This window comes from Hyperolius riggenbachi, chromosome 2 (genome assembly GCF_040937935.1).
Source record: "Hyperolius riggenbachi isolate aHypRig1 chromosome 2, aHypRig1.pri, whole genome shotgun sequence".
Classification (NCBI taxonomy): domain Eukaryota; kingdom Metazoa; phylum Chordata; class Amphibia; order Anura; family Hyperoliidae; genus Hyperolius; species Hyperolius riggenbachi.
Window position 1 is genome coordinate 463,377,880 of NC_090647.1, and position 15,291 is coordinate 463,393,170.

Below are 15,291 nucleotides of genomic sequence, written 5' to 3' on the forward strand. Positions count from 1 at the left end.
GCAGCCACAGTTTGCAAATCAGTGGTTGGTGAAAATTATATTGGAGGGTTATCAAATCGAATTCAGCCATCCTCCTCCAGTAAAGTTTTGCATTACTCCACAGCCCCAGGATCAGAGAAAGGGCTTAGCCTTACAAGACAAGGTCCTTTCTCTACTAAAGAAGGGTGTGATAAGAGACGTACCAAGTTGTCAAAAAGGAAAGGGTTTCCACTCTCCGGTGTTTCTAGTAAAGAAACCTCAAGGAAATTACCGATTTTTATTCTGAACTTAAAGAAACTAAATCTATATGTAAGATACAGAAAATTCAGGATAGACGATATAAAATCTGTGATTCATCTCTTGCAGAAAAACGATTTTCTTGCCTCCCTAGATCTAAAGGATGCATACCTCCACTTACCTATCCATCCATCATCTCAGCAGTACCTAAGATTTGCGGTCCACATGGGGGAAGAGGTAAGACATTTCCAGTTTATTGCTCTCCCTTTTGGACGTTCTTCGGCCCCATGGCTATTTACCAAAGTAATGTCTGAAGTGCTAGCGGAACTTAGACTAAGGAAGATAAATATTGTTGGCTACTTAGATGATTTTTTGATATGGGGATCATCAGCTGAAGTAGTAAAAATATAATTGAGGTCAACATTAGATTATCTTCAGGAGTTAGGTTGGCTTATTCATTGGGAAAAGTCTTCCCTGGTCCCATCTCAAGTTGTTGAGTTTTTAGGGTTTAAAATTAATACTAGGGAGGAGAAGCTTTTCTTGCCTAATAGAAAGATGATTACTATTCTAAACGCTGTTTTTTTCCTTTCAGAAAGCAAGAACAATATCACTGAGGAAAGCGATGGCAGTACTCGGCCTCTTAACAGCCTCATTTCCAGCAGTACAGTGGGGGCAATTCCACGCAAGAGTTCTACAATTGTGGATACTCAAGTCATGGAACAGAAGCCTCAAAGTCCTAGACGAGAGTTTCTATCCCATACAGCATAAAAGTGTCTTTACTCTGGTGGCAGGACCAGGTTCACCTTTCGTCAGGTCGTTTATGGAATTACCCAGAACAGAGGATAATCACAACAGACGCCAGTTTATGGGGATGGGGAGCCCACCTGGATTCTCTCCCGGCTCAGGGACAATGGTCTGTACAAATCGAACAGCAGAGAATTAGAAGCAGTTTGGAGAGCATTACTACATTTCAAGGATCAGATCAAGGGATCTCATGTTATAATAAGGACCGACAACAGGGCAGTTGTTGCATTCATAAACAGACAAGGAGGCACGAGGAGTCAAACATTGTGGAATCAAACATCAAGAATTATGTTTTGGTCAGAGTACAATCTCAAATCATTAAAGGCACTTCATCTAAAAGGAATATCAAACAAGATAGCAGATTTTCTCAGCAGAGAGGTGTTGAATCAAAACGAATGGTCGCTCAATCCGGAAATATTTCAGATAATAACCTCACGTTGGGGAAGTCCAGAACTGGATCTATTTGCCAGGAGAAGGAACACGAAATGTCAGAAATTTTGTGCCCTGTACCAGGAGCACTCTCCTTGGGCAGTAGATGCATTCACAATCAGTTGGACGGGTATGCTGATGTATGCGTTTCCCCCAATTCCATTGCTCTCAAGAGTGTTGAAGAAGATAGTCCAGGACAAAGCGCGAGTCATTAATGATTAATCAATGTGCGCCTGGGACGCATCTGCCGGGCGCACATGATGACAGGAAGAGAGCGCCAGCGCAGAGCCGGCCTGGCGTACTGCGTGAAGATCAAAGGGCGCCCTCACAGATCCATTACAATGCCGCTGCCACCGGAGGAATTACCAGGAACGGAGGGGGACGCAGCCACAAGGTAGGTGCGGTAAGAGACCACGCACCTGCCCATACACAAAGCGTCTAGCCCCTCCCACCCCCGGAAATAAGCCCTAGCACACATTTCCTCCCCAAAAAGAATATAAGACAGTGTCTTATATTCGGGGAAAGACGGTAGCCATTACTACAGCAAGAAGAATAGGAGAATTACAGGCATTATCCATAAAGGAGCCATACCTTATGGTTTCGGAGGATAGAATTACATTGCGTCCGGATGCAGCATTTTTGCCTAAGATGGTTTCTTCCTTTCACAGAAACCAAGAGATCTATATACTATCATTCTGTGAAAATCCTTCGAATGATAAGGAAAAGAGACTTCATTCTCTGGATGTAAGAAGATGTTTATTAGAATACCTGGAAAGGACTAAATCATGGAGAAAGTCAGACTCAATCTTTGTTCTGTTTGCAGGCAAATCTAAAGCGAGAAAGGCTTCTAAAACAACTTAAGCACGCTGGATTAAACAGTCAATTGTGTCGGCATACCAGACACAGGGAAAAACGTTAACTTCTTCGGTTAAAGCTCATTCAACAAGAAGTATATCTACGTCATGGGCAGAGAGGGCAGGGGCCTCTATTGATCAGATATGCAGAGCTGCAACATGGTCGAGTCATAACACCTTTGTGAAGCATTATCGACTTAACATATCAGCAAGCGCAGATTTATCCTTTGGAAGAAAGGTTCTGCAAGCAGTGGTCCCACCCTAAGCCTGATCTCTGTTATATCGTCTCATCCAGGGGTGCTGTCCGAGTGACGATCCGGGAAAGACAACTTTACTTACGGTAACGTCTTTTCCGGTAGTCAGGAGGACAGCACCCCTACAACCCGCCCTTAAATGGGTGGAAAATCAAAGGTTTGTATAAGCATCATTAGTGTCTGTGTTATCTCTTTTATTAACTGAGGTATAGTAGCAAGTAGGTACCTTTTATATAGGAGGCTGCCAGTGCTTATGCAAATTCTTCTCTTGCAGTTTCCTGTCCACGGTGGGGAGGGAGACAGGTCTCATCCAGGGGTGCTGTCCTCCTGACTACCGGAAAAGACGTTACCGTAAGTAAAGTTGTCTTTCCGTTGCTGTCCTGTCTCCCCATCTTTGAGAGTTTCCATCTTTGCAGACAGGAAGTACTGACTTCTATTTAGTTAAGCTGGGAGCACACTTCTCTTTTCCTGCATCTTTTCTGTACATGAAAACTGAGATCCATTGTTGATCAGTGGGTTAGTTCACACTTTTATGCGTCTTTCACATGCAGACAAAAAACAAAACAAAAACAGCAGTGCAGCATTGTGTACGTTTTCTCTACAAATGGCATTAGTTTCTATGAAGAACCATGGGCATTTTTCCACATACAAATGGTCTGCAGAAAAACTTGCACAGAAAACTGACAAGACAACTGTGCTCCCTGCCTTAAGCCCCTGGAAAACACAGCCAACTTTGCCAATTTTACCACTTCCATGTAGCATAAGAGCTTACCTGCACAATTTGTTCATAGCATTCAAAATCTGTTGGCTCTGATTTTACATGGGAGTGGTAAAATTGGCCAATCAAAGTTGGATGCGTGTACGCATCCTTAAAGAGAACCAGAGACGAAGCACTCTCATGTATTTTATTACATTTATCAGTGGGAACATGACAGTAAAACCCCTACCCTGCTTTTAGTTTTCATTCTTATCTGCTTAATTAGTCTATCAGCTGTGATAAGATTCCCCGACTGGCTCAGTCTAGGTTTGACCTGGAATCATTAGAACTGAGTCACTCTTCTGTGGAGTCTTTTCAAGCCCAAGCCTGCCACCTCCTGGCTCAGATTTCCTGCTTTGCATACTGAGGGCTGTGATGACATGCGAGGGGCTGCTGCTGCTGAGAGAGAATCTCTGAAACAGACACGTGTGGCTGCAATTTGATCTGTGTGCACTCTGTCTGCATAGATACTGATGATGACTGCAGTTTTATTCCTATGAGAGAGACTTCCTACAGGCAGCTGCACATCATACCAAAATGAAAGCACACAGATGAAAGGCTGCAGCCTTTCTCATATAGCCTAGATAGCAGCCTAGTCTCATATAGTCTAGACAGCACATCCAGAACAACTCATAACCCGGAAGAAGAAGGGATTTGAGCCGGCGGCCATATTTGATTTTTCCTGGAGCAATAATGGATAAAAAACACTAAAAAAGGCACACCAGAGCGGCAAAATTATCAGGTAGAGCATTTATTCTTTACTAGCTATTGACTGATATGTATATTTTGTCTATCTCTATCTCTAGGTGAGGGTCAACAGATATTGGACACTATGAGCAGATTGTGTAGATAAACCCTCATACAACATGCAGGTGGTAAAATTTGTCAGTGATTGGCCAATCATAATTGAAGGTGTGTGTCTGCCTTGAGACTTGCAGACAAAGCTCCATGTAGGTCCCAGGGACAGAAAGCATAGGGAAATCTCCTCAATGGGGACACACCTTTCTACACTATTCAGAATTACAAATCAAACACTCCTTGGACTTAAAAGATATCGATAACAAATTGTTAAATCACCGGAAATATTGATAGAATCTTTCACAATGTAAAAAACTTTTTTTTTTTTTTTTTTGTAAGAGATGTTTGTGTTTGTTAAACCAATAATTAATGCTGACCGCCTAATGCTGATATGCGTCAGGAAGGTGGCTCCCCCAGGACCACCTAACGCTGATAGATCCCTGCTAATCTCCGCCCACCACTCGAGGCCTATGACAGAGTGGAGCAGGTTGTTAGAAATATAAAAAAAGTTTCTAATGTTTGTACAGCGATGCGATCTAGTGCAGCGCTCTACGGGGGACAGCTCTGTCCCCAGGAGAGGCTCACAAACCATCGTCTCCCATAGGCTGATGCCTATGAGAGACGATCATGCTGATTGGCTGTTGGGAACCCACCAACAAAAAGCTCTGTTGTTGGGCAATAAAGCAGGGGAGATTCATTTGAATGTTAACTTGTATGGCCGTGCAGCACACTGTTAAAGCTGCAGTGTGCTGAATTGTAAAAAAAAATTGCCTGGTCACTAGGGGGGGTGTAAGCCTGTGGCCCTGAACTGGTTAATGATGAATGTTGTCACACTTTAATTTAAAGGTAAAAGTGTCTCTCTGTGAACCACGCACCCCTGGAGGGAGTCTTGCACTTTCCAGTACATTTAGAGAAGACTCGGATCAAACAACAATCCTAAGGACCGCAGGTTAGACCTTTTGACATCATCTATTTTTTTTTTTTTTTTTTTTTTTTTTTTTTTTTTAAAAGATTGAGACCTCTGGAAGTATTTCCTTTGCATTTTCTCACTCATTCTGTTCAGCAGGACTTCACCTGTCGCTCACTGTCCTTTAATTCGAAATATACCTTCAGAAAGCTCATTAAGTGCCCAGATGTTCTCTCCTTGTAAAACAGCAAAGCGTTGACTGGTTAATATCCTGGTTACACCTAACATGACTTGCAATAACCACACTTCATCCTACTATCGGCCATCCTTTGGCCACTGGTGGGAGTGTGTGACCTGTAAATGGTGGCAGCATATTGACAGCCATGTTTCTGGGAAGTGCAGAGAGGGAGCCTTGCCATCTGCTTGTGGAGGATGGTCACATGACTGCGTGTTTGAGTTCAGTGCTGGAAAAGGTGACTTCTGAGATGTCTTTTAGGAAGGGGTGAAAATTATCCTCTCAGAGGGGGACAGGAAAGAGAATTCTTAAATGAGCTTTAACCCCTTAAACTGCTGCAGACGTCTATAGGCATTTCTGTGTTTACGCATACAAATGCTACGGACATCTAAAGGCTTTTTTTTTTGTAAAAATGTTTTGATTAGTGTTAACTTTCCGCTTGGCTTGAGATTTGCATGGTTCTGCATCAACTTGGAATCATTTGCCTATGTTACTGCAAATCTATGCAGCTTGAAAACTGACCCATCTAATGCTTCCATTTACATTTTATATTTGCATAATTCTGTATCATTAGTATAATTCTCAAGCCTCTGAAATGTATTTGCACTTCAGTGACAATCCCTACTGACTAATGTGGCCTTTGATGCATGTATATTTGGGCAAGGCCTTTAGTAAACATTTTAATATAGCAGGTACTGATGTGTAGCTTTTTTATTTTATTTATTAATATTTTTAAAAAAATGTATTACGGTATTATTATTATTATTATGCAGTCACGTATTTTTCATTTATGTGATTGGGGAATATCTGCTGGGCCATTTTTATCCTTTTGTCTTTGTCAGTTGCCAAAATTGGAATCCTTTGCTTGTATCCGCCATCAAGTGGAAACTTGTTAAAACAAACTTTTCACGGCAATAAATGCAGCGTGTTATTACGGTACTTGTTTCGGCTGGAGAATGAGGATGAAATAGTTTGACTTTGGCCAGGTTCTGTAAGCCAATTGGAGGAAGCTTACGGAGGCGGGAAGGGAAGGGACGCAGGTGGGGAGCCATGCTATACAGGAGGTGGGGGAGCGGCGGTGAGTGGCAGCCAGAAGGTAAACAGCAGACTAGCGACAATCTGGTGTCGCTAGCCTGGCGGTTTTTATAATGGGGGACAGCAGAGCATGGGTGGAGCCTGGGGGCACACTGTAAGGACACAGAGGATGGTGATTGTATGCAGAATGTGCCTCTGTGTCCTAATATTGATGTCACAAACCCACCTCAGGTGCTCTTTAAAAATCGCACACATTGGATACAAAACGTATTTGGGCTTTTCTGCTCAGTGGAGGGCCTCCACAATCGGCCATGACCAATGGGATAGTGCAATCGTATCACCGCCTGGAGTGAAGTCTGTCTTGTGTAGGTAGCCAGCTTTGTGAACCTTAGTCGGACAAAACGTTTTGACACACATCGTCTTCCTCAGGTCAGTACTTCAGGCAGGGGCGTAGCAATAGGGGGTGCAGAGGTAGCGACCGCACCGCGGCCCTTGGGCCAGAGGGGCCCCGAAGGGTCCACCCTCTATCACAGTATTAGCTCTCTATTGGTCCTGTGCTGGTAATAATCACTTCTATAGATGCTTTGAATAGTAGTAATCCTTAACACACTGTTCCCCATCCCCTTCTTGCACCTCTGACACTGTGGTTGTCCTTGGCAAGTTTTGGTGCGCTGTATCAATTGCTATGTATAAAGTTCTTGGGGGGGCCCCATGTAAAACCTGCACCGGGACCCACGGCTCCTTAGCTACGCCACTGACTTCAGGTGCTCATACGATTGCACTATCCCGCTTGCCACGGCTGATGGTGGAGGCAGAAGGATTTCCCTCAGCTGAGCTGAGAAGTCTAAATAATTGTTATATCTTGTATATGTAATTCTTAAAGCGTATCAATGTGTAAATAAAGGGCAATACACCCAAGGGCGCTCTCTGTTGCTTTTGCCTTTCAGCATTTGCACAACCTATCCTTGTTTAAAGAGAACCCGAGGTGTGTTTAAAGAATGTTATCTGCATACAGAGGCTGGATCTGCCTATACAGCACAGCTTCTGTTGCTATCCCAAACCCCACTAAGGTCCCCCTACACTCTGTAATTCCTCATAAATCACAGCCATGCTGTGAGGCTGTGTTTACATCTGTAGTGTCAGTCTCAGCTGCTCCCCCGCCTCCTGCATAGCTCCAGTCCCTGCCCCGTCTCTTCCCTCCAATCAGCAGGGAGGGAAGGGATGCAGGCGGGGACTGGAGTTCTGCAGGAGGCGGGGAGAGCAGCAGACTGACACTATAGAGATAAACACAGCCAGCTCTGACAAGCTGTTTGTCAGCAGCATGGCTGTGATTTATGAGGGATTGCAGAGTGCAGGGGGACCTTAGGGGGGTTTGGGATAGCAACAGAGGCTGGGCTGTATAGGCAGATCCATCCTCTGTATGCAGATAATATTCTTCAAACCCACCTCGGGTTCTCTTTAAAGAGAGCAGCACCAGTGAATTCCCGAGTCTTTTTAGGAAACTGCTTTAATGTGGTGAATCCCAAAACCCCATCACCAATCAGACAGGCTCACTCCAGCACACACATCTCCGCCTCTTCTGTTGCTATGATATATTAATGTAGGCAGTTATTGACTTATCATGCTTTGTGTTGAAATAAGATTGTGGTGCGTCCCTGAGAGGAGACATTAATGTATCTGTGCCCCAGGCTATTTGTGCTTTTATTTTCATAGACTCCGTTATGTATTTTTTTTTTTTTTTTTACCCCCTCTAGAGTCTGAAAATTGGAGAACAGACAGTATTTGGAGTGAAAAAAGCGCTTTTACAGTTGTACAGCCAGCAAACCCATCTGCAGGTATGTCGTCCTGTGTGGCCATATCTAGACATTCTACCTGTCCATGGGAAGCTTTTCAGCATCAAAATGCATTTCATGGGTAACCCCACTTCTTTCAATGAGTCTGGATCACATACATGCAAGGCCGGACTTATACTTTTTTTTGCCCCTAAGCCAAATGTGTTGTGACTCCCCTTCCTTGTGCAGCAGCGCCTCTCCCATTCCATGTGCAGCCCTCTCTTCCATGTGTATTGATGTACAGCAGCCCCTCTCTTTCATGAACAGCTTGCATGGACATTAACTTCCCTTTTTCAGGTGTTGCTCCCCATTTGTAGCCTCCTCTTTCATATATATATAGTCTCTCAACCTCTTTTTCATAACCAGGTGGCACCTTGGGGTGCAGCCATCCAAGACCTGGGCCTTTGTGGCCTTTCCAGAAATCTGGCCCTGTATACATGTTTTTAGCTTATAGAAAGAGACTGTATCTTCACACAAAAAATACAGTTATCAGACTGTAACGATCTGTGTCAGCAAGAGGCAGAATTCGATTATTAGGTGATCTGCAGAATCTCCTATAATGCTGGTATATCAGAAGCTGCCGTGACAACAAATACAGATGGTGTAACAGGTGTAGCCACACACAGGAGGTATACAATGTATAGTGCTTGGTGCAACAGTAGTACTTGATAGCTGGCAATACCTCACCAGAGGAGTTGGTGGGTTCTATCAGTACAGAAGCCCTCACCAGAGGAGCTGGTGAGTACTATCAGTACAGAAGCCCTCACCAGAGGAGCTGGTGAGTACTATCAGTACAGAAGCCCTCACCAGAGGAGCTGGTGAGTACTATCTGTACAGAAGCCTTCACCAGAGGGAGCTGGTGGGTACTATCAGTACAGGAGCCCTCACCAGAGGAGCTGGTGGGTACTATCAGAATTGAACCTCACCAGTGACTAGGGCTCACTGGTGAGTGGAGTAGTCAGACAGATCGGGTCGGCAACAGACAGGAAGATACAGTACAAAATTGGCAGGCAAGAGGATAGAGATATTTCAGGCAGAGTTAGCAACAGGATCAGATGGGCTAAAGTACAGAGTCGTTAAGCGAAAGGGAAGTCCGAAGAGAGGCAGAGTCAAACACAGGATATCGAGCAATATATCAATACCAATAATAAATCCTAGTCTTGTGTGAAATCCCCGGTTTCCTCCCGGATCAAAGCACACTGCATCTATCTAAGGTCTGAGCGCTAACACGTAGCATTCGCAACAGCAGACAGTTTGCAAGTGAAGCCGAGAGGCTTAAGCAGAGGAGACCCAATTGGCACGCCCACTCCTCTGAGCCAATGAGGAGCGGCGAACGTCTCCTCTGACGTCAGCCGACCCTCTGGTCAGCTGACGCGCCTCCTCCCCGCATAAAGGTCCTGTCTGTGCGCACGTGACAATGCAACCCTATATGCGGCTGACAAACCCGTCCTCGGCGTGCTAGACGTCGGAGGCACGGGTGACATATTGGGCAGCGGAATGGAGGCAGCTGCGGAGGACGCCAGACTGCCCGCAGCTGCTTCCTCCATGTTTCTTACACAGTCACTATGGTGGCCAACTATGCCTGCAGCAGGGCCAATGAACCAGATGTTGTGTAGGCAATTGGATTGTCCTGCACCTCTCATCATTTTTTGCCTGTGGTGAGCTTTAAGGGTGATCACTTTTTTTTTTTTTTTTTTTTTTTTTAAACCTTACCACAGAAAATAAATGCTGTTTGCATTCATTTGTATGTTTCATGCAATGTTAAAAACCTTTTTCTTGCCAGGTACCCCAGAAGTAAATTTAGCAGGCATGCTCCAGGAGCTGAGTGGTGTTGTTTCAGACGTTGTCACTGCTTCGTCACACGCTTTAGACGCAAAGCAAGAGGTTATTGAAGACTTGAAGATGGACATGTGAGTGAAGTGTTGACCCTTGTCTGGCCTGATATAGATGGTGGAAGGTCTCACATCTCTTTACTCTCCCAGCTTATCTGCTGCTTTCTCTCAATCCCTCTGTCTCTGAAGACCCATGGAAATAAAATTCTGCCTTTGTTTTTTAAAGGTCATCCTTGAAGGAAGCATTACGGAACGAAAGGTTCCAGTATAAATCTGATGTGCGGGACCTGCAGGAAGAGGCGGACAGGCTGAACAGAAGAAATTCTACACTGGATGAGAAACTGACAAGTACAGAAAAGGTAACACTGCAGCCATTGTAAGAATTTTAGACCTCCAATTGTTAAGTCATAACTCGCCAAAATATGTCAGAATAAAAGCCTGGTAGACATTCTGCGTATAAATAAGACTAGAACACATTTGAATTAATTACATTTATGAATAAACTGAAAAATTGTGAAACTGTACAAATAAGGCAGGCAGAGAGCAGTCAAAATCCATGCAAAATTCGGTAACAGTAAGGCAGAAGCACTTAGCTCAGAAGCAGTTGGGAACCAAATGGCTCCATTGTTGACATCCTGTGCTTTCAAATGAGATTTGCCATGGCAGTCAGGTGACACGGGAAGAGATCAAGGGGGATATATACATACAGACCATACATACATACATACATACATACATACATACATACATACATACATACATACATACATACATACATACATACATACATACATTACAGACCAAAAGTTTAGACATACCTTCTCATTCAAAGAGTTTTTTCTTTATTTTCATTACTATGAGCATTGTAGATTCACACTGAAGGCATCCAAACTATGAATTAACACATGTGGAAGTATATAGTACATAATCAAAAAGTGTGAAACAACTGAAAATGTCATATTCTAGGTTCTTCAAAGTAGCCACCTTTTTGATTAGTGCTTTGCACACTCTTGGCATTCTCTTGATGAGCTTCAAGAGGTAGTCACCTGAAATGGTCTTCTAACAGTCTTGAAGGAGTTCCCAGAGATGCTTAGCACTTGTTGGCCCTTTTGCCTTCACTCTGCGGTCCAGCTCACCCCAAACAATCTCGATTGGGTTCAGGTCTGGTGACTGTGGAGGCCAGGTCATCTGGCGCAGCACCCCATCACTCTACTTCCTGGTCAAATAGCCCTTACACAGCCTGGAGGTGTGTTTGGGGTCATTGTCCTGTTGAAAAATAAATGATGGTCCAACTAAACGCAAACCGGATGGAATAGCATGCCGCTGCAAGATGCTGTGGTAGCCATGCTGGTTCAGTATGCCTTCAATTTAAAAAAAAAAAAATCCCCAACAGTGTCACCAGCTAAGCACCATCACACCACCTCCTCCATGCTTCACGGTGGGAACCAGGCATGTAGAGACCATCCGTTCACCTTTTCTGCATCGCACAAAGACACAGTGGTTGGAACCAAAAATCTCAAATTTGGACTCATCAGACCAAAGAACAGATTTCCTCTGGTCTAATGTCCATTCCTTGTGTTCTTTATCACAAACAAGTCTCTTCTGCTTGTTGCCTGTCCTTAGCAGTGGTTTCCTAGCAGATATTCTACCATGAAGGCCTGATTCACACAGTCTCCTCTTAACAGTTGTTCTAGAGATGTCTGCTGCTAGAACTCTGTGTGGCATTGACCTGTTCTCTAATCTGAGCTGCTGTTAACTAGGGATGGTCGCTGGATTCCGCAGAATTAAAAATCCGTGATTCCGGCCGGAATTTGATGGTTCCGTTGCAACGGAACGGAATTGCTATATAACTATGGCGGAATTTCTGCGGAACAATATGAAATTCTGTTGAATTTTACGGAATTCAAATTTTTTTCCCCACCGAACTAATTTCTGCCTAATATGAAGAATTTCTACTCGACAGACTCCCTTCCTCCCTCCTCCCTTCCTCTCTTCCTCCCGGAGGTAGGAGGGTCTCTTCTTTCAGGGAATTGTAGGATTTCAAAAGCCAGCTTACATACCTTGGCCGGGAATCGAATCCAGGTCTAGTGCTTGGTAGGCAGCTCTCTTTACCACTATACCACCACCAACACTACATGCTGAAGCCAGCCTAGCATGCACCATTATGATATATCCAAGAGAAAAATGAGCTTGCTTAGGGATTTGTAGGATGTCAAAAGCCAACTCTCATACATTGGCCAGGAATTGAACCCAGGCCTACCGCTCTGTAGGCTGCTATCCTAACCATTATACCACCAACACAACACACTACAATGCTACATGCTGAAGCCAGCCTAGCATGTACCATTGTGATATATCCAAGAGAAAAATGAGCTTGCTTAGGGAATTGTAGGATTTAAAAAGCCAGCTTACATACATTGGCCAGGAATCGAACCCAGGTCTAGACAAGACAAGACAAATAACATTTATATCGTGCTTTCTCCTGGCGGACTCAAAGCGCCAGAGCTGCAGCCACTAGGACGCGCTCTATAGGCAGTAGCAGTGTTAGGGAGACTTGCCTAAGGTCTCCTACTGAATAGGTGCTGGCTTACTGAACAGGCAGAGCCGAGATTCGAACCCAGGTCGCCTGTGTCAGAGGCAGAGCCCTTAACCATTACACCATCCAGCCACAGCTGGTCTAGTGCTTGGTAGGCTGCTATCCTAACCATTATACCACCAACACAACACACTACAATGCTACATGCTGAAGCCAGCCTAGCATGTACCATTGTGATATACCCAAGAGAAAAATGAGCTCTCTCTCTAGGACTTGATGCCATTGAACTGAATTTTCAGCTTAAAACCATCAACGAATACCGGCAGAATTTCACAGGCAATTTCGGAATTCCGCCGGATTGAAAAAGCAATTCCGTTCCGACCAAACGGAACGGAATGACCAATTTCCGCCTAAAATTGCAGAAAATACAATTCCACGGAAAGCGGTGACCATCCCTACGAGAGATAGAGATAAATCTACATGGCTCAGGTTCTCTTCGGACAACTGTTGAACACACAAGGCAAGGCCATGCCTGGGTGGGCTTGAACCACCAACCTTGCAGTTAACAGCCAAATGCGCTAACCAATTGTGCCACAGAGACTGTGTACCACATAGACATAGTTACATAGTTATTTTGGTTGAAAAAAGACATACGTCCATCGAGTTCAACCAGTATAAAGTACAACACCAGCCTGCTCCCTCACATATCCCTGTTGATCCAGAGGAAGGCGAAAAAACCCTTACAAGGCATGGTCCAATTAGCCCCTAAAGGGAAAAATTCCTTCCCGACTCCAGATGGCAATCAGATAAAATCCCTGGATCAACATCATTAGGCATTACCTAGTAATTGTAGCCATGGATGTCTTTCAACGCAAGGAAAGCATCTAAGCCCCCTTTAAATGCAGGTATAGAGTTTGCCATAACGACTTCCTGTGGCAATGCATTCCACATCTTAATCACTCTTACTGTAAAGAACCCTTTCCTAAATAAATGGCTAAAACATTTTTCCTCCATGCGCAGATCATGTCCTCTAGTCCTTTGAGAAGGCCTAGGGACAAAAAGCTCATCCGCCAAGGTATTATATTGCCCTCTGATGTATTTATACATGTTAATTAGATCCCCTCTAAGGCGTCTTTTCTCTAGACTAAATAAACCCAGTTTATCTAACCTTTCTCGATAAGTGAGACCTTCCATCCCACGCATCAATTTTGTTGCTCGTCTCTGCACCTGCTCTAAAACTGCAATATCTTTTTTGTAATGTGGTGCCCAGAACTGAATTCCATATTCCAGATGTGGCCTTACTAGAGAGTTAAACAGGGGCAATATTATGCTAGCATCTCGAGTTTTTATTTCCCTTTTAATGCATCCCAAAATTTTGTTAGCTTTAGCTGCAGCTGCTTGGCATTGAGTACGATTATTTAACTTGTTGTCAATGAGTACTCCTAAGTCCTTCTCCAAGTTTGATGTCCCCAACTGTATCCCATTTATTTTGTATGGTGCTAGACCATTAGTACGTCCAAAATGCATGACCTTACATTTGTCAACATTGAATTTCATCTGCCATGTATGTGCCCATATAGCCATCCTATCCAGATCCTGTTGCAATATGACACTATCTTCCTGAGAGTTAATGATTCTGCACAATTTTGTATCATCTGCAAAAATAGCAACATTGCTCACTACTGCATCTACTAGGTCATTAATAAATAAATTGAAGAGCACTGGACCCAGAACAGACCCCTGTGGGACCCCACTGCTAACAGTCTCCCATTTTGAGTATGATCCATTGACCACAACTCTTTGTTTTCTGTCCATTAGCCAGTTCCCTATCCATGAACACAGACTCTTCCCCAGTCCTTGCATCCTCAACTTTTGCACCAGACTTTTGTGGGGAACAGTGTCGAAGGCCTTTGCAAAGTCCAAGTATATCACATCTACAGCATTCCCAATATCCATATTAGCATTCACTACCTCATAAAAGCTGAGCATGTTAGTCAAACAGGACCTGTCTTTAGTAAACCCATGTTGATGCTGAGAAATAAGATTATTTTCTACTATGAAGTCATGTATAGTATCTCTTAGTAACCCCTCAAATAGTTTGCATACAACTGATGTTAAACTTACAGGTCTATAATTTCCTGGATCAGATTTTTTGCCCTTCTTAAATAATGGGAAAACGTGGGCTGTACGCCAATCCACTGGGACTCTGCCAGTTGCAAGAGAGTCACAAAAGATAAGATAAAGGGGTTTATCTATAACTGAACTTAATTCCCTTAGGACCCGAGGATGCATGCCATCCGGGCCAGGTGCCTTGTCTATTTTTAATTTATTTAGTCTTGCCTTCACTTCTTCCTGCGTTAAGTATTTAATATTACAGTTAGAAGATTGACTCTTCCGCCTCTGTAGTTTGCAACAGTGCTGTTTCTTTTGTGAAGACAGAAGCAAAGAAGGCATTTAATAACTCTGCCTTACCTTGGTCATCCACCATTGAGTTCCCATCCTCATCCTTTAGGAGTCCTATACAGTCAACCTTTCTTTTTTTAGAGTTAATGTACTTGTAAAACTTTTTTGGGTTAGATTTGATATCCTTAGCGATTTTGTTTTTCAGCTTCAATCTTTGCCTGCCTAATTTCTTTTTTACAATTTTTATTGCACTCCTTATAATTGCTTAGTGCAGCCTCTGTCCCCTCCTGTTTTAAGACCTTATAGGCATTCTTTTTCCTCTTCATTTTATCTTTAACCTTTCTATTCATCCATAGAGGCCTTTTTTTATTCCTAGACATTTTGTTTCCATATGGGATA

The 15,291-nt window shown here is 43.6% G+C and overlaps 1 protein-coding gene across 1 annotated transcript in view; it reads left to right on the forward strand.

Annotated features, from left to right (window-relative positions):
• The window catches only part of SPAG5 (sperm associated antigen 5), a 99,677-nt gene that overhangs the window by 59,594 nt on the left and 24,792 nt on the right, over nt 1-15,291 (forward strand). Inside the window, exons 18-21 of the mRNA XM_068270157.1 lie at nt 4,959-5,061; nt 8,044-8,124; nt 9,905-10,031; nt 10,180-10,312. Of these exons, the coding sequence (XP_068126258.1) occupies nt 4,959-5,061; nt 8,044-8,124; nt 9,905-10,031; nt 10,180-10,312 (444 nt within the window). The remainder of the gene's footprint in view (nt 1-4,958; nt 5,062-8,043; nt 8,125-9,904; nt 10,032-10,179; nt 10,313-15,291) is intronic.